General features: G+C 53.4%; 1 protein-coding gene across 12 annotated transcripts in view; it reads right to left on the bottom strand.

The window, feature by feature from the left end:
- NLRC5 (NLR family CARD domain containing 5) overlaps positions 1 to 18,243 on the bottom strand; it is a 95,023-nt gene that overhangs the window by 38,377 nt on the left and 38,403 nt on the right. For 10 of the 12 annotated variants that reach the window (XM_024747353.1, XM_024747349.1, XM_024747354.1 and 7 more), the window contains 15 exons: positions 16,500 to 18,171; positions 15,271 to 15,354; positions 15,042 to 15,125; positions 13,595 to 13,678; positions 13,383 to 13,472; positions 12,703 to 12,762; positions 9,076 to 9,141; positions 8,495 to 8,578; positions 6,517 to 6,600; positions 5,463 to 5,552; positions 3,194 to 3,262; positions 2,520 to 2,585; positions 2,333 to 2,401; positions 1,525 to 1,608; positions 923 to 1,006 (listed from right to left, as the gene is read on the bottom strand). In XM_024747353.1, coding sequence (XP_024603121.1) covers positions 923 to 1,006; positions 1,525 to 1,608; positions 2,333 to 2,401; positions 2,520 to 2,585; positions 3,194 to 3,262; positions 5,463 to 5,552; positions 6,517 to 6,600; positions 8,495 to 8,578; positions 9,076 to 9,141; positions 12,703 to 12,762; positions 13,383 to 13,472; positions 13,595 to 13,678; positions 15,042 to 15,125; positions 15,271 to 15,354; positions 16,500 to 18,171 — 2,770 coding nt within the window. The remainder of the gene's footprint in view (positions 1 to 922; positions 1,007 to 1,524; positions 1,609 to 2,332; positions 2,402 to 2,519; positions 2,586 to 3,193; positions 3,263 to 5,462; positions 5,553 to 6,516; positions 6,601 to 8,494; positions 8,579 to 9,075; positions 9,142 to 12,702; positions 12,763 to 13,382; positions 13,473 to 13,594; positions 13,679 to 15,041; positions 15,126 to 15,270; positions 15,355 to 16,499; positions 18,172 to 18,243) is intronic. The other 2 variants (XM_024747357.1, XM_024747358.1) reach the window with 1 other exon arrangement.

The following is an 18,243-nucleotide window of genomic DNA, read 5'->3' as shown; positions in this document are numbered from 1 at the left end:
CAGGCCCCGAACAGGAACAGAAGCAACCTCCTCTGGTCCCAGCTTCCCAACGAAAGGCGGCCTGAGCAGGCAGTGCCCACAGGCCACAGCACTGGTTACAGCGAAAACCATAGCCACTGCCTCCAGAGTTTATGTGTTAACTGACTGGAAACCAGGGGCTCAGAGAAGGTGATGTAATTTGTCCAGGGACACTGGGAACCTGGGGTCCGTGACCAGGTTGCTGCGGCCAGAAAGCCTCTCCCTTGGGCCCAGAAGAGCCAGGGAGGGGGAGGGGGGGGCATGTGAGCTAGGAGCACAGGGAGCTTTAAGGGCCTAGAAACTCTGGCTGGCTGCAGGCAAAGTCTGGGCGTTCACAGCCTCCTTCCAGGGCCTCCCTCCCGTAGTGCACATCTCCCCCATCTCTGCCAGGTGCTCAGGGCTCTCAAATCTCCCCGGGGAACCTTCCTGGGTATCTTCTCTAGTCCAAACCCTCCCTGCCTACCTGGCCAGGGCCCTCCAGTCAAATGGCCCCTCCCCTCCACCCCACCCTGCCCCAGGGCCAGCTGCCAGCTGTTATATTAATCAGGTAATACTTCCCAGCCCTGCCTGCCTGGGCCTCCCAGAGAGCCTGTGCAGAGACAGGGAGACAGGCTTGAGAAAGGAAGGCTTAACTCAGCAGCTGGATCGCTGAGTCACAGAGACCAGTGTCTATTTTACTGAGAAACACAGTAGTAACTACCCTGTCCTGGACACTGGCCACGTGTCAGGGACTGGCCCCGGTGGCTGACATGCATTGTCTGATGTAACCTTTATGATAACCTCAGGAGGGAGTGAGATGGGACACAGAATATCCCCCCACCCCGTCATCTCCTTCCCCCCTTCCCACACACATGCTCTCATCCAGAGATCAAACCTCAGAGGCTTTGCCCAGAGGGCTACTCACTTCAAGGACTGCAGAGCGCCCAGCCCTGGAAGCAGCTGAGCCAGCAGGGCCACACCTTTGTCCCCGAGAGCATTGCCTGATAAGCTGGGAGGGGCACGCGGAGAGGACGGGGTCAGCAGAGGGCGGGGGTGGAGACAGCAGGAGCTTGCCTCTCCACCCCAGTCACTCAGCTTCTCCTGAAACTGGGATAAGGTCCTGGGCTGCCAGGCCGGATCTCAGCACATGGCACTGGATCAGCTGGGGTCTCCCAGCATGTGGATGTGGGATCTTAGTTCCCCAATCAGGGATTCAACCCGCGCCCCCTGCATGGGAAGCATGGAGTCTTAACCACTGGACCTCCAGGGAAGTCCCTCCCCTCGGGTTCTCATCCTCAGGTTTGTGACCCCTGAGGGGTTAGGCTTGGGCTTCAGAGACTGTCAAATCTGGGGGAACCTGTATTTTAGGGGGAAGAGTCACAACTTTCACCAGGTTCTCTAAGGGGTTCCTGATTGCAGCGGGGAAAGAATAGATGACCCTAAATCTTAAAACACAGAACAAAACACAACACACTAACACCTACCCACTAATGGGCCCCACCACCCCGCCTTCCAGCAACCACTCACTCGAGGTGACGGAGGCAGCAACTTCCTCCCAGTGCTTTGCAGAGGTGCTCTAGGTGCTGGGCTTGCAAGGCACAGTGTGTCAGCCTAGGGAGGGTAGGACCACACCCCTGCAGCGCCTGCTCAGCTCAACAGAGGCGAGCGGGGCTCCCCACCCCCAGATAACACAGGCAGAGAGGCTTGTGGAAAGGGGACTGGGATGCATCGGGCACCCGGACAGGCAAAGAGGGACCGACACACAGCACACGTGAGATGTCACATGGGCAGAGAAGAGCCAGAGAGAGTCAGAGACACAGAGAGAGGCAGACCAAGATGGAGAGACACCGAGATAAGAGAGGGAGGGAAGGAGACAGACGCAGAAAGAGACTGAGAGAAATTGAGTGCCAGAGGAGAATAGACAGACAGGGAGGGGCATTCAGATAGACAGAATCAGAGAGGAGGCTGGAAGAGTTGTGATGGGAGCCCTGTGGAGGTTGAGCTGAGTCCCCAGGCCTAGGCCCCAGGATCAGGAACGAAGGGGCCGCGCGCTCCCCATTTTCTCCATCCAGAGTTCCCACAACCCCTCAGCTACTGGAGGTCGGGGGAGCGAAGGGGGGTGGGAACCGTGGGCAGGGAAGGTGACTGGGGGTCTGCCGTGTGAGCCCCTTCTGGGGTGGGCTGGGCAGGGGAGATGGGAGGCAGGAAAACCAGGACATGATAGCAGGTTGTGTCCTCCAGGGGGCACCTGGCGCTGGGGACCCGGGACAGGCTCTGTGCCCAGGAAGTGGGGAGGCGGGAACCATGCTCGGGGGCCCGCAGGCCATCACAGTACCTGATCCTTGGGGCGCACGGGAGCAGTTCAGAAGGCATCTGGAACGTAAGGCTGCCAGGAAACGCAGCCCTGGAGGGACACACACCAAGGCCATGCTGAGCAGACACCTCATCCACTGCCTCAGACTCCAGCCTTAGACCCACTTCCCACCATTCAATCCCTATATGAGACCTGGGGACAGTCAGACCTTGGTTCCAATTGGGCTTCTCGGCTTCCTGGCTGTGTGACCTGGGACAAATCACTTAGCCTGGTACTGGGAGAACATAGGTGAATTGTCTTAGTTTGCTGCTTGGTGCATAGTAAGTGCTCAGTTAACCTTGGCTCTTAGGATCATTAATCTCATCACCAGCAGTGCCTTCAAAAATGTCAGCCTCAGCTGCAAGCAAGCCATCTAAAGCTCAGACCCTACAGAAGAGATTGTAGGTGCACACTGAGGAGCAAAGAGCTGAGTCTCTGCTCAGGTGCTGGCCTGGGGCAATCCAGGAAGGCACCCTGGTGGAGGCAGACACCCTCTAAAGGGTCCTTGTGCCAAAGGGAGCCAGAAGTTCTGACCAGAATCAGAGCTACACGCCAGGCTATCCTCTGGGTTTAGGCTGAAGGGACTCCGTCTCCCACGCGTAGCTCTCTGGCTACCCCACCCCCGCCCCAGTCTGCTGTCTGCATCTGGCATCCCAGGGCTCTCTTCAGGTACCACTTGGGAAATGGGGAGGCAGTTTGTCCTTTGAGCCTCCCCTTAGGGCTTCATCCCCAGCCAAGCCTGCTGGCTTCTTGTGCCTTTGTGAATTTGTCAAGGTCCCCCCCCGGCTGTTGAGTTACACTGTCCAGCGGTGGCGGTCAAGGAGGGGACGGTCCTGGCCCTACCTTTTCTGGATCACCTCCTGCTCCTCCGGCTCTGGGGCAAACTTGAGGACCACAGTTTTGTGCAGCAGGCTGCAGACAGGAGGGGAGGGAGGAGGCAGCTGCTGGGGGGGTCCAGCTGCTGCTACGTCTTATTTCTAGCCTGGCCTCCAGGGACCTCTAAGGTGCCTTCCCCCTGCCTCTAGCTGCGGCACTTCCTCCGACTTTGCCCTGATGTCTTCTCTCGCCTGAGGGTACTCACCCCTGTGCGGTGAGGCCACTGCCAGGTCGGGACAGGCACTGAGAGTCCAGAGCATCCCTAACCTCGCCTTTCCAAGTGAATGTTATATATATATTTCCCATGACAAGTTATTCTTCTTCCCTCTGGAGAACTTAGAAAATGTAGAAAAATAAGAAGGAAATAAAGAAAAATCACCCACAATCTCTTCCACATATCAATTATCACTGATGATAACATGTGGAGTGAGTCCTTCAAGTCTTCTGTCTTCTTAATGCAGTTAATATTCTTTCTTTTTCTTTCTTAAAAGATGGGATTAAATTTACAAACTCCCTTTTAAAAATTCCCTTTTAAATATTTCAAAGGACAGATGAAGCAAGGGTTACATGATGTTGATAATTATTGGTGGGAGCTGGGGAGTTCATTATACCATTCTCTCTAGCTTTCAGTTTGATTGAAAAGCTTTATTATAAAAATGAGGAATTTAAAAAAATGTTTCTTTAAGTTTTTGTTGTTTTTTTTTAGCCACACCACGTGGCTTGTGGGATCTGACTGAACCTGGACCACGGCCGTGAAAGCACCGAGTCCTAACCACTGGACCACCAGGGAATTCCCTGATGAATTAAAATTTTTATGTTTACTTAATATGCCAGAGTCATCCCTCCACACTAGAGCTGCAGCTATATCATGGTTCCATCAGTTCTTCTCTCTGGAGGCAACTTAGTTTACTTAACTAGTATCACTAATATCTTGCTGTTAAAGATTTAAGTTATTTTCATTTTTTTCCTATTATAATCAATACTGAGGTGAACATCCCTGCAGGTCAAAGTGTTTGCACAGTCACGGTAATTTCTTCATTATAACTTCTTAGAAGTGAATGGAGTGTCATTTGGAATGCCCTAGGGGCCTTTACTGAATCATTATATACAGTGAACCAAGGGCCCTAGTACCACCGCGCGGGTGAATCTGGTCTCTCTTTCCTCCTTTAAGGGGTGTTTAAAGCAGGAGAGCCCCTATGGGTGGGGACTGTGTTGACATTAATTAGCATCTGTCCTCAGCTGTCCAGACTGAATGCGGAGACTTACAGAAATAAGGTTGGGCCCTGTCTGAGGTCGGGTTCCCTTAGAAGCAGAGTCACTTGGTCACTGTGTACATGATGTCCTGAGGGTCTGATCTCAGGGACCGAGGGAAGCAGAACAGGGCAGGTCCTCAGCCTGATCCCACAGGAAGCATGAATGCAACACAGAAGAGCCAAACCTGACTACCTGTTGGATCTGTTTCTTTTACTTTAACCTTTGCTTCCCGTTGCTTTTGTTCACTAAAAGGATACTGTCTGTACATAATGGCCTGCCTTGGAGACCCCTGCCCCTCTGCCTGAATGTTAAACCAAAGTGCCTTTGTTCAGGGAAGCATCCTGACCCCGCCCACCTGTGGCTGGCTGCAAGAAAGAAGAAATTAACACATCCCCTCCCCAAGGCTGGCCATTCCAGGGGATATTTGCAAAACTTATGGCCCTTTTACTTCCTCATCTCCTCCCCCTCTCTGTGCTATACAAGAAACTGGCATCCAAACCCCAATAAGATGGTTTCTCGGAGACACTAGTCTGCCATCTTCTCGGTCTGCCTCAACATCTCGTCTCTGATTCATTGGCCTGTCGAGCGGCGGGCAGAGTGAGCTTGGACTTGGTAACGTCAATAGCATTAAAAGTTTGTCTCACCGGAGGTAAGGGGGCCGGAGGGTTATACCTCTGCCTCTGTCACTGGCCACTCCTGGCTGGGAGGATAAGGGGGTGTGTAACCTCCCAGGCATCACTGGCTCTTAGCGGCCCAGGGCATTTCTCTGGAGGAGGTATAAGCTGTGTGCAGCCAACACCCACAGCAGCTGGGAACGGGCACCCAGCTGTAAAGGGGGTCTGGGCGGGGCACCAGCATCTTCCACAGGTCTCAAAGGCCTGGGGCCAAAGAATTCCAAGGACTTAGAGAGAACGACAGGAGAGCCCAAGAGCTCCACGCTAGAGGTGAGAGTGGGTGATGGTGGTGCGCTGGGAGTCCCTACCTGACATGTAGCTCTGCCAGGGTCCGGTACGTGCTCACTGCACTCAGCACACGGCACGCCCCGGCCAGAGAAAGCCCATTGCTGCTGAGGCTGCGGAGAGGAGGAGGGAGATGGCCATTAGCAGGCGGCTGGAGCCCCCAGGGCCACACAGCTCCAGCCGCCTCCTCCTGGCTCAGCAGCTGGCTGGCTGTCACTCGTGGAACGTCCTGGGTCTTTAACCAGGGCGTCTTAAAGGGTGAGCCATGAAGCATATGACCTCTTGCCCCACACAGAGAATAAGGTCCTCCAGCTGGAGCGGTAAGAGCTGACTCACTGTGTTTGCTTCTCTGATCCTCAGTTTTCTGGTCTGAAAAAAACTCACCATTTTAATCCCATTTTACCAATGGGGAACCCGAGGCCAAGAGATAGGAAGTTACCTTCCCAGGGTCACAAAGCTACTGAGTGACAGAGCCAGGGTCTAAATGCAAAGCCAAGACTCCAAACCACTGATACCCTAACCTCAACACTCCCCCACTCCCACTCCCACTTGACGCTAAGACCCCAACATATCCCCCCCACCCAATAGCACCCCTAGCCCACACCATGCAACACTACAGCACACCCAATAGCCTACTACCCTTTCTTCTCATTCCACCACCACAACGACCCACCCCTTCACCCCAAAACCATATCCCACCGTACCACTTCCCACTCCAACAGCCCAGCACCCATCCACCCAATACCCTAGCGCTGCCCCAGTGCAACTCCGCATCCCACCCCACCCCGGGGCCGTTGTCAGGACAAACTGGAATACAAGCTACTGATGTACGGTGAACACGTTCTACATGTTCAAGGGATTTTAATAACTGGAACAAAGTAGCTCATGCCAGAGGCATGCAAGGCATGGTTGAACCACTCCGCCTGCGCTGGAGCTGGGAGAGAAAGCAGAGCTGGCCGGTGAAGCAGCACTGTTTCTGGTGACTGTGGGCACGGGGACCAGGGGTGGCGGGGACCAGCTGGGGCTCTCCTGGGCTCCGCCCCGCCCCGGTAGTCAACAGTGGGGCGGGCGACTCACTCCAGCTTCCTGGCGATGTGCAGCTGGGGTGCAGCCTCCGCCATCAGTTGACAGCCTTCATCTTCCAGCTGGTTCCCTGAGAGGCTGAGACAGAGGGGCCTGATGTCCTGTGCTGCCCCTCAACCCTCAGCGTTCACACAGTCAAAGCATCCCTCCAACAAATGAGACTCAATTATAATGAACGTTGAAAGATTGCGTACCACATGCCTGGCACTGTCCTAGATGCTCTTACAATTATTGGATATTTAATCCTCATAACAGCCCTATGAAGTAGGCACTATTATTTTCCTCATTTTACTGATGAGTTAACGATGGTTAAAACACTTGCTCAAAGTTGGGCCTGGGATTTGAACTCCGGCAGCCTGACTTCAAGGCCCCATCCTCAACTGTTTCTTTATGCTGCAACCTACATAATTACTCCTTGTGGTGAGCTCCACGCTTATCGGGAAATCTGATCTAGTCTGGGGACCAGGAAAGGCTTGCCTGATGTTTGAGCTACTTGCTAGAAAAACTAGGAGTTCAATAGGTAAGGGGTGGGAGAGAGATGGGGGAAGGGTGTTCCTGGCAGTAGGAACAGCACAGTCAAAGATCCCATGACATAGCACATTAGAGGACTTGAAAAAGAGCAGGTATGTCTGCATTAAAGATGGAGTGGGAGGGTGGGGTCAGATGGGGCTTGTGGGGTTGGGGGCACGGTTCTGGTTCACACAGCATTTTAGGATTTGGGCTTACCCTGAGCACTGGGAAGGGGGCAGGCAGTAAAAGGCAGTTCACTGCCAGGTGGAGGTGGCCAGGATGGAAGCCTAGTGAGGAGGTATCCAAGTGAGATGAGAATGGTCTGGACTAGGGAGGTGGATGAAGAGGATGGAGAAAAAAGAACTTTTTTTTTTTTTTTGCAGCACTGCACGGCATGCAGGATCTTAGTCCCAGACCATGCGGGGTCTTAGTTCCCTGACCAGGGATCGAACCCATGCCCCTTCCAGTGGAAGCGCAGAGTCTTAACCACTGGACTGCCAGGGAAGTCCCCAAGAGAACGGTTTTGAGAACTCTATAGGGGGTAGGTCGACTCAGGATGGACTGGCTATAGGACGAGGGCAAGGGAGCTGAGAGGTGTCTGGTCTGTGTAACCAGGTGGGTGATGGGGCACACCTGCAGGTGAGAAAACTGGGGGAGGGACAGGCTTGGTGGTGGCGAGGTGGGTGGAAGTGTGTGAGTTGGGTAAAAACCACCTTCTAATCCTGTCTTGGTTCTCCCAATGGGACAAGGTCAAGGCTCAAGCTTTGGTCACCAAGGCAGCCCTCACCCCGTCCATCTTGCCCTAGGGTGGGGCCACTCAAAATACATGATGGCATTTCATCACCCCGCCTTCATGCCCATTTGATTTCCTCGGATGACCGTGGCAGGGGTCCCTTCCCGGTGACATGACAGGACCTCCACCAATCCCCAAACCCCACTCTCAAAGGCTCTGCTCAGGAGCTGGACATCATGGGCATTTCTCCAGCCCAAAAAGAGAAGGTCATCTCATGCTACTCTGGGAGGAAGACAGCGTGAGGGGACCCTGAGGGCTGTGGTCTGGAAGACAAGACTACACGTGATGAGGTTTCTGCTTCGCAGATCTCAGTGAGGATGAGGCCAGGAGCCAGACTGTCTGAGCCTGAATCCTGGCCTAGACTCTTCCTAGACTTGTGACCTTGAGCAAATTTACCTTTCCGTGGCTTAATTTCCTCCACTATAAAATGCACATAGTAACAGTACTTACATCAGAGAGATATAAGGATTAAATGAGAGGATGCATGTAAAAGCACCTGGGACAGGACGGGTGCTAAATAATGGTAGCTGTTAGGATGATCTGATTCCCCCAAATTCTTAATGAAGCAGCATGCCCTTCCCCACACCGTCCACCCAAAGCTGAGGCCTTGCCTACGCTGCCCTGCCCTCCCTTTCTGTCTCCTGTCCCAGCGCTCCCCATCATACTCACTCCACTTCATCCAGGTGTGGACCTTCCCGGAGCTGGGCTATGAGCACTTCCACATCATGGACGCCGAGCTGACACTTCTGGAGCCTGCGGTGGGCGTAGGGCCGAGAGGCTCAAGGTAAGAAGCTATGCTATGCTTCCCGTGGCTCTGAGTGCGGCTACCAGGAAGGAGCTGCAGCAGCCAGGAGGCCGGCAGACCTGGGTCTAATCTTGGCCTTGTTTTTCAGTAGCTGGGTGACCTGGGATAAGGCACCTAACCTATCTGAGACTCAGTTTTCTCCTCTATCAAATGGGACAAATAATGTGTACTTTGCGGGGTTTTCAAAAGAATCACAATGAGGTAATGGATATAAAATACTACAGTGCCAAGCGCAAAGCAAGGGCCCATTAAATTACAACTATTATTGTTGTTATGACAAGTGTCCCTTGCTCAGGCCGGGATGGGTTACTCATGTCCTTTCCCCGCTCCACATCTGCTTCTCCCTTTATTCTCCCTGCCCCTGCCGTGCCTCCTCTGGGAAGGGACCCTCCCCCCATATCATATCCCTCCCCTCAAAGCAATGGATCCCATCCCACTGAGGTACCTGAGTGCCAGGCTTCTCCTCTGAGCCTCTTTCCTCTGGTTGGCATTGCCCCGTAGGTCTAGGTCTCTGGCAAGAACAAATCCAACACTGGCCTGGGCTCAGGAGTCCAGGGCCTGATGGACCAAACCTCTTCCCTTGGTTTCTAGGAACTGAACACCCTATAGCATGACCCACAGTGAATGAATAACAAAGATGGTTGCCTGAAGGTACTAAAGGGGCTACTCAGCAAAGCAGCAGGGCAAAAGGTTTAAGGTCAATTGGGACCTTTATTCAAATTCTGGCTCTGCCATATATAGCTGTATGGCCTTGGGTAAGTCACTTCACCCATCTGAGCCCCAGTTTTCTCTTTTCTAAAGTGGGATGACAACATCCAACACATAGTGATCGAAGGACTGAATGAGATGATGTATGGTCAAGTGCCCAGCATAGGCAAGCTTAGCAAAGTGCAGGCTTAGTGAAAAGAAGCTGCTATTGTCTAAGATGTCATGGTCTCCATTTGTAGATGTACCATCTGTGATTCAGAAGGCCAGGAGCATGGACTGCATGTGGGTGCAGGCTGTGGGAAGCCAAGGCACCACCAAGTGTTCTCTCCAACTGGGCCAGGGGAGGACCGGGGTCTGCAGGGATGCTGGAACATCATGGATTTTCATAGACTTCTAGATCAGTGCTGTCCAAAAGAACTCTCTGCAAGGACGGGAATGTTTTGTATTTGTTCCATCCACTGTGGGAGCCACTAGCCACCAGTGGCCATTGAGCACTTGAAATGTGGCTAAAGTGGCTGATGAACTGAAATGATCATTTTATTCAATTTTAATTAATATAAAATTAAATAGCCACATGGGCTAGTAGCTACCGTATTGGGCATCATAGCGCTCTGCAGTCAGAGGGTAAAAAGACGTTGGTCCTCCCAGATCCCTGTACGGGTGAGGAAACTGAGGCTCAGAGCAGGGAAAGGACTTGCATGAGGACATACAACTTCATGTGTTTCTGAGTCTCACAGGGAGGGGTGTGAGGGAAACACGGAAAGTTCTTTAATGGGAAGGCGACTTCCCTATTTCTGCCCAGTAAGGACTGGCCAAGCTGGAATCCATGCACAGCTGGAACAGCTAGCACTTGAATGGCAACTGGATGCCAGCAGTGCTCTAGGCACTTTAAATGTGTTAATTCATTTAATTCTCAGAACAAGTCTAAGATGTTGGTACCATAATTGCCTTCCTCCTTTTTTAATTGGAAGAGTTTTCCCTGCATAGTGTCGCCAGTCTCACCATATCTGCATGTCCTCCCTAAACCATATCTGCATGTCCCCCCTAAACCATACCTGCATATCCTCCCTAACCCATATCTGCATGTCTTCCCTAAACCATACCCGCATGTCCTCCCTAATCCATACCTGCATGTCCCCCCTAAACCATACCTGCATATCCTCCCTAACCCATATCTGCATGTCTTCCCTAAACCATACCCGCATGTCCTCCCTAATCCATACCTGCATGTCCCCCCTAAACCATACCTGCATATCCTCCCTAACCCATATCTGCATGTCTTCCCTAAACCATACCCGCATGTCCTCCCTAATCCATACCTGCATGTCCCCCCTAAACCATACCTGCATATCCTCCCTAACCCATATCTGCATGTCTTCCCTAAACCATACCCGCATGTCCTCCCTAATCCATACCTGCATGTCCCCCCTAAACCATACCTGCATATCCTCCCTAACCCATATCTGCATGTCTTCCCTAAACCATACCCGCATGTCCTCCCTAATCCATACCTGCATGTCCCCCCTAAACCATACCTGCATATCCTCCCTAACCCATATCTGCATGTCTTCCCTAAACCATACCCGCATGTCCTCCCTAATCCATACCTGCATGTCCCCCCTAAACCATACCTGCATATCCTCCCTAACCCATATCTGCATGTCTTCCCTAAACCATACCCGCATGTCCTCCCTAATCCATACCTGCATGTCCCCCCTAAACCATACCTGCATATCCTCCCTAACCCATATCTGCATGTCTTCCCTAAACCATACCCGCATGTCCTCCCTAATCCATACCTGCATGTCCCCCCTAAACCATACCTGCATATCCTCCCTAACCCATATCTGCATGTCTTCCCTAAACCATACCCGCATGTCCTCCCTAATCCATACCTGCATGTCCCCCCTAAACCATACCTGCATATCCTCCCTAACCCATATCTGCATGTCTTCCCTAAACCATACCCGCATGTCCTCCCTAATCCATACCTGCATGTCCCCCCTAAACCATACCTGCATATCCTCCCTAACCCATATCTGCATGTCTTCCCTAAACCATACCCGCATGTCCTCCCTAATCCATACCTGCATGTCCCCCCTAAACCATACCTGCATATCCTCCCTAACCCATATCTGCATGTCTTCCCTAAACCATACCCGCATGTCCTCCCTAATCCATACCTGCATGTCCCCCCTAAACCATACCTGCATATCCTCCCTAACCCATATCTGCATGTCTTCCCTAAACCATACCCGCATGTCCTCCCTAATCCATACCTGCATGTCCCCCCTAAACCATACCTGCATATCCTCCCTAACCCATATCTGCATGTCTTCCCTAAACCATACCCGCATGTCCTCCCTAATCCATACCTGCATGTCCCCCCTAAACCATACCTGCATATCCTCCCTAACCCATATCTGCATGTCTTCCCTAAACCATACCCGCATGTCCTCCCTAATCCATACCTGCATGTCCCCCCTAAACCATACCTGCATATCCTCCCTAACCCATATCTGCATGTCTTCCCTAAACCATACCCGCATGTCCTCCCTAATCCATACCTGCATGTCCCCCCTAAACCATACCTGCATATCCTCCCTAACCCATATCTGCATGTCTTCCCTAAACCATACCCGCATGTCCTCCCTAATCCATACCTGCATGTCCCCCCTAAACCATACCTGCATATCCTCCCTAACCCATATCTGCATGTCTTCCCTAAACCATACCCGCATGTCCTCCCTAATCCATACCTGCATGTCCCCCCTAAACCATACCTGCATATCCTCCCTAACCCATATCTGCATGTCTTCCCTAAACCATACCCGCATGTCCTCCCTAATCCATACCTGCATGTCCCCCCTAAACCATACCTGCATATCCTCCCTAACCCATATCTGCATGTCTTCCCTAAACCATACCCGCATGTCCTCCCTAATCCATACCTGCATGTCCCCCCTAAACCATACCTGCATATCCTCCCTAACCCATATCTGCATGTCTTCCCTAAACCATACCCGCATGTCCTCCCTAATCCATACCTGCATGTCCCCCCTAAACCATACCTGTATGTCCTCCCTAAACCATACCTGCATGTCCTCCCTAAGGGTCTGATTCACTCTGAGACTTCTGATGATGCCCGCTCATCACAGGAGCTGGATGTGGTCCAGAGACACTAGAGGAAGCTAAGTCCTTGGCCGACTCTGAGAAGTCAGTCATTTCCCAGGGGAGCAGTAGCAAGAAAAATCCCCACATTCCAGCTCTTCCTAAACTCTTTTTGCCACTTTTCCCCACAACTACCTAAGCCCAGATTGCTTCTCAGAATGAGCCCAAACCCACCCCATCCCTAGCTTCTTACCCTTGTAGCTCTGTAGCCGTCTCTGTGGGTGGGGAGAGAAGGAAGATGAGGTCCGCCTTCCTGCAGGGTCAGACACTGAGCCGTGAAACCAGTACACCAGCCCTACCCGTGCACCTGTGCTGCCCCAAACGTCCAGAGAAAGCTGATTTTGTAATCGACACAGAAACAGAACTGGCAAAAGTGCTCAATATCAGACGTGTAAAATTGTGACTATGTCGTTGCTAGACGAATCCTGAGTGTTTTAAAAAGTCAGGAAAACAATTTTTGCTAGAAAAATTATAAAAGTTAGGAATGCTGAGAGTTTCTATAGGAGCCAGTGTTGGGATTAAGAGGCATTACACTTCATCTGCCCCGCGACCCCAACTGGCTAGTTCAGCACCACGGAGAGCGACACGGGACTCAGGATTCCCTCCGCTCTGCCTGTTGTTCCTAGATTTGTTGATTCATTCCCTCCACCACCCATCCATCCGTCTATCCATTTATCTTTCCACTCATTCACTATTTATTGAGTATGAGGTGCCAGGCCTGAGCTGGGCTCTGGAGATACTGATTGAGTAAAACAGACTCATGCACGCACACGTAGGTCTTGCAGACCAGTGGCCTCCTCCTTTGCCCATCCCCACTTTCTCCTCCCCTTTTCTCAAGACCCTGAAGGCCAGGATCCCATTCCCCCTGCTCACCTGACCTGTAGCATCCTGACGGTGGGGCACGTGACCGCCACATTCGTCAGGGAGAGGAGGGTTGACACGGAGACATTGCTGAGGCTCAGGCTGCATGATTGTGGCAAAGGTGTCAGGAGTGAATCTCCCATCCCATCCACCCCAGACTCTTTCTGCTCTCCAAGGGAGGAGGGGGAGGTCACTCAGGCAGGGGTGGTGGAAAGACAGCTTACTCAAGCTTCCGGAGCCGCGGCAGGCAAGGCAGTACCTCCACGATGCTCAGCACCTCCCAGTCCTTGAGCTGGTTGTCCCGAAAACTGTAGGGAGACCGAGGCCCAGTCCCTCAGCCCCGGGGTTGAGAGACTTGGGAGCCCCAGGTGGCAGGCGACAGGCGTTGCCATCTTCATGCAGGAGACACAAGATAGGGGCCTACGAGAAGTTCGTGGTATCCAGCAGGCCCAGCTAGGAGGAAAGGCCCTCTGCTGGCTTCACTTCCATCCCAGTTCAGTCCCTCTGGGAGAGTTTCTGCCTGGTGGCCCAAGGGATCCAGATGATGGACTGTGAAGGCCTCATGAGGTGGGATGAGGGGACCCAGCGCCCTGCTCTCTAGGCTCTGTCTGGGATGTGCCTGAGGCCTGAGTTCAGCCGGGCCTCTTGGTTCCCAGGTGATAGGCAGACTGGGACGCAGGAGAAGCTGCTTGCAGCCTCTCCTCTGGCCCTGATTCACCCAAAGCCCTAGGCCAAGCACTTTCATTTCTGACCTCACATTCCCCACCTGTCAAATGGGGTCCACGAACAGCCCTGCCTGGGTTCCTAGCTAGAGGGACAAAACAGCTGAAGAGTATAAGGGTGCCTCTGTGTGTAATCACTTGGTCAGGACAAAGGATCAGAAATCGTGAACTTGTTGACATTTACTTTTCTTTCTTAATTATTGAGAGTGACCTTAATCTTTTCCCCCATCACCCAGAGTGATCATGAACAAAGACACCCAGCAGAGGGGACAGAGCAGAGCCCTGGCCCAGCTAATGCTCCACTCGACAAGCAGTGCACCCTACTGCTGGGCTGCATCTGCCTGGATGAAGGAGTGCCTTTTCTAAGTCTCATGAAGGTGCCATATTAGGCAGCAGTGGTCCTGCCAGACAGCCGCTAAGGAGGATCCCTGGTCCCACCCTTCTCAGGCCATTCATCACAGACATAGGGCAGGAGTCTATTCATACATACGTGCTTAGCTGTGTATGTGGATCTAAGTGTGCAGGCATGTGTGTGCTCCACGTGTGCATGTATGTGTGGCATATACTTAAGTAAGCAGGCAAGTGCGAGTGTGTGTGCATATACGTGCGTGAATGTGGACGGATGTGTGTGTTTCATGCCTTTATGTGTACCCACACAGCACCTGCCTTCTCTCAGGGTCACAGAAAGAAGGGAGGGACCCTCAAAACTCAAAGCTCCTTCAAGATGTCCCAAAATATTAGCACTTCTCTGGGGTCTCTGGGAGCCTTGTGTTTGGATCCAGTCCCACCCAGTTCTTGGATCGATGCCTCTCCTCTCTGGGTCTCACTGAAAAAGTAGTGGCCAGACCCTAATGGAATATACAGGACCCAGTCCAGGCTCGAGGGGGGCCCTGGGACCTGGACAGTGATTCCTCCCCTCCGCCAGCGAGCCCTCCTGGAGATCACTCACCTGATCTCTTCCAGCTGTGGACAGAGGGGCAAAGCCTGCACCAGGTGGCTGACGCCTTGAGCAGTGATCTTACTTCCTGCTAACCTACAGGGTAAGCAAAGATAGTGGGAAGAATGGGGATGGGATAGGGGACAGACCAGGAATCTGCCCTGTGCAGGGTTGAGGGGCGGGAGGAGAGTTCCAAGCATCGCCGGCTGAGGATCCATCTCGGTCCCAAGCCCTGACTCACCCCAGCTTCTTCAGGCTCCCCATTGTCGGCAAGCACCTGGAGAGGGCTTCGGCAAAGGCGTCCCCACACTTCCTGCTCTTAAAGCTGCCACGGGAAGAGGCGAAGTGGCAGAAGATCAGTGGTGGGCAGGGCTTAGAGTTCATCACCCATTCCCTCCTCTGAGAGATGGAATTTAATCCAGTAATGGCAATAGTACTAGTTGTTGCTGTAATTGTTGTAGTAGTAACAAGTACATATTATGGCAGACACTGCTAATCGTCTACCAAAACCCATTCTCTGCTGTAGCTATCACTGGGAACATGGTTTCCCGGCCAGAGGTGGTGTTTCCCAGCCTCCCCTGCAGCTCAGTGTGACCATACGACTCCGACTATGTTGTCACCACTGGAATGTGAATGGAAAGGATGTGCTCTATTTCCGGGACTGAGCTTTACCCCACTGGGCATGTCTAATCCGTGTTCTCTCTTTACTTTCCCCCAAGCCAGAGCACAGATGTGTCTGTGACCCAGCTCTGACCATGCAGAGCAAGATGCCCAAGGAGATGACGCTGCAACCATGGAAGGGACCTGGGTCTCTTCATGGCCATGTGGAGCTGAGCCATCCCACTGACCTGGACCACTTACCTCTGAGTCTTCCATAAGAGTGAAAACAAAAACAAAAACAAAAACCACCACATTATTTAATCCACTGTATATGGAGGGGGAGGGATTCTTTGTTATTGCAGCCTAAACTTTTCTCTAGCTACTACACATATCGAGCCTTTACTCTGTGCCAGGAACTGTGCCACGAAGTGTTTTCCATGCATTATTTCATCTCATTCTCCCAACAACCCTATCAAGTAGGTATTATTACTGGTTCATTTTAGGGATAAAGAGACTCAGGCTGAGAGGTTAAATACCCTGTCCAAAGCAAAGAGGCTCTAATAGCACAGCCTGGGTCAGATGCTCCAGCCCATGACTGAGAGAAAAAGAGGGAAAGACTGAATCCAGAAACCATAACTAGAGGAGATCTAACTGGACCCCAGAGTTCCTGGAGAGGCAAGGAGCTTCCTTACCGTGTCACAGGCTAAGGGGCAGTAAGGAAGGACCTATCTGTTCTGATATTCAAGATTCTTCCTCAGTTTTCCTCAGCTGGGTTCTGGAGACTGGCTGGCCTCCGCTCTCCCAAAAGTCCAGTTCTCTCCCAGGGATGTTCCCAGGTACCCCCCAGAGCTCCCCTGTCCTTACTCTCACCTGAGATTCTCTACCTGCCCGCAGCCTGCCAGGGCTTCAGGGCAGCGGGGCTCCAGGGGGCAGCCCTCAAAATCCAGGTGGATGGGGGCATCCCTGTGCCCTAGGATGTTGGTCAGGGCAGCCAGGTCGGTGTAGGTCAGCAGGAAGTTGTGGAAGGGCATTTGATGGGGGAGGCTCTGGGCTGTGAAGCCAGCCAGTTCAGGCACTTGTGTCTCACCCACACAGTGACACAGCTCTACAACCTTTGGTCCCGTGAGCCTGCGGGTGGCCAACTTCCTCAGTGCTTGCACCACTGCTGCCTGCTTGGTACCCACCCAGGCCTCGTCCTGCTGTGCCAGGAGGCTGAGGAAGGGGCGGCAGGCACAGGATGCCAGGCCCGCCAGAAAGGTGGGGAGGTGGTCTATGAGGCCCAGTCTAGCTTTGCTTCGCTGTACCCAGCGAGAAGTGAGGGTGACATGTTGGGAGAGTGTATCTTTGTCCACCTGGGGGCTGGCCATCAGGTGCAGGGCAGCAAAAAACTCCTGCAGGCTTAGGTGGGTGAAGGCATATCCTGTCTCCTGGTGCCCGGGCCCCATGCACACACAGGAGGTCATCAGGCCGAGGGCAGCCCCGAAGGCCATCACGGGTGGAGGGATGTCACCTGCAAAGAAGATGACCTTCCCTGTCTCCAGGCCCCGCAGGGCCACCTCCCCGAGACCCAGCAGGGACTCGGCAGGCAGGAACCCTGGGGGGCTGAGGGTTAGCACCATCTGCACGTAGTTCTGGGTCATGGTGGCCAGGAGGGCTGCAGACTGGCCTGGAGAGCTGCCCGGGAGCAGATGGTAGAGGCAGAGGCAGGCGACTTGGCACAGAGCGGGCAGGGCACACATGCTCCAGAGACGTCTGTCTGCCCGCAGCTCTGCTAGGGCTGCCTCCTGGGATGGCTGGTCGCTGAAGAAGCGGCTCACGTACTCCTCCACCCGTGGTCCGTCAAAGCCCCACATGTGGACCGTGGCCACCTCAGTGGGCAGGCAGGCGGGCAGCTTCCCTGGACGGGAGGTGGCCATTACCCAGCAGCCCGGCAGGAGGGTCCCACGGCAGAGGCGGGAGAAGAGGGTGAGGGCTGATGCTGGGTCCTCAGGGCCTGCAGTCTCCTTGCTGGGGCAGGGGTGGAAGACCTCGTCCAGTCCATCAAAGATCAGCAGGGTTCCATTAGCATTCTCCTGCAGGTACTCGAAGACGGCCTCGGGGCCAGCCTCAGGCCTCAGGTACAGATCAAAAAGGAGCTGGGGTAGCGTCAAGAAACCTGTGATCACGTTGAGCTGGCGGAATTCGAAAAGGAACAGGGCCTGGAAGCGGTCCAGCTGACCATCAGCCCACTTCTGGCAGAGCCAGTGGGCCAGCGTGGTCTTGCCCATGCCCGCCTTCCCCAGAAGCACCGTCACTCTCGGGCCCCTGTTGGCCTTGGTATTGAAGAGGTTCCGAATGTTCACGTCGGTGCCATCTTCTGCCTTGGGGTCCCCTGTAACGGCCCCCTCCTGAGCGTCGAAGGGTGCTGAGGCCCGGCTCCATTGCAAGATTGGAGGGATGTAGACTTGGGGGAAGGCAAGCGGCTGCCCTGGTCTCGGGGTCCTGTCGGCATAGCGCTGCCGGGCAGAAGTCCTAAGCAGCTGCAGATACCTCTTGGCCAGCTCTGCAGGGGACAGGGAGATCACATGAGAGCCGGGGACCTCCCCACGCCGCTCACCACAGTATCAGGTTGTTG

The sequence above is a fragment of the Neophocaena asiaeorientalis genome, unplaced genomic scaffold (genome assembly GCF_003031525.2).
Source record: "Neophocaena asiaeorientalis asiaeorientalis breed wild unplaced genomic scaffold, Neophocaena_asiaeorientalis_V1.1 scaffold438, whole genome shotgun sequence".
In the NCBI taxonomy this organism is placed as follows: Eukaryota; Metazoa; Chordata; class Mammalia; order Artiodactyla; family Phocoenidae; genus Neophocaena; species Neophocaena asiaeorientalis.
This window is presented reverse-complemented; position numbering and strand designations above follow the sequence as displayed.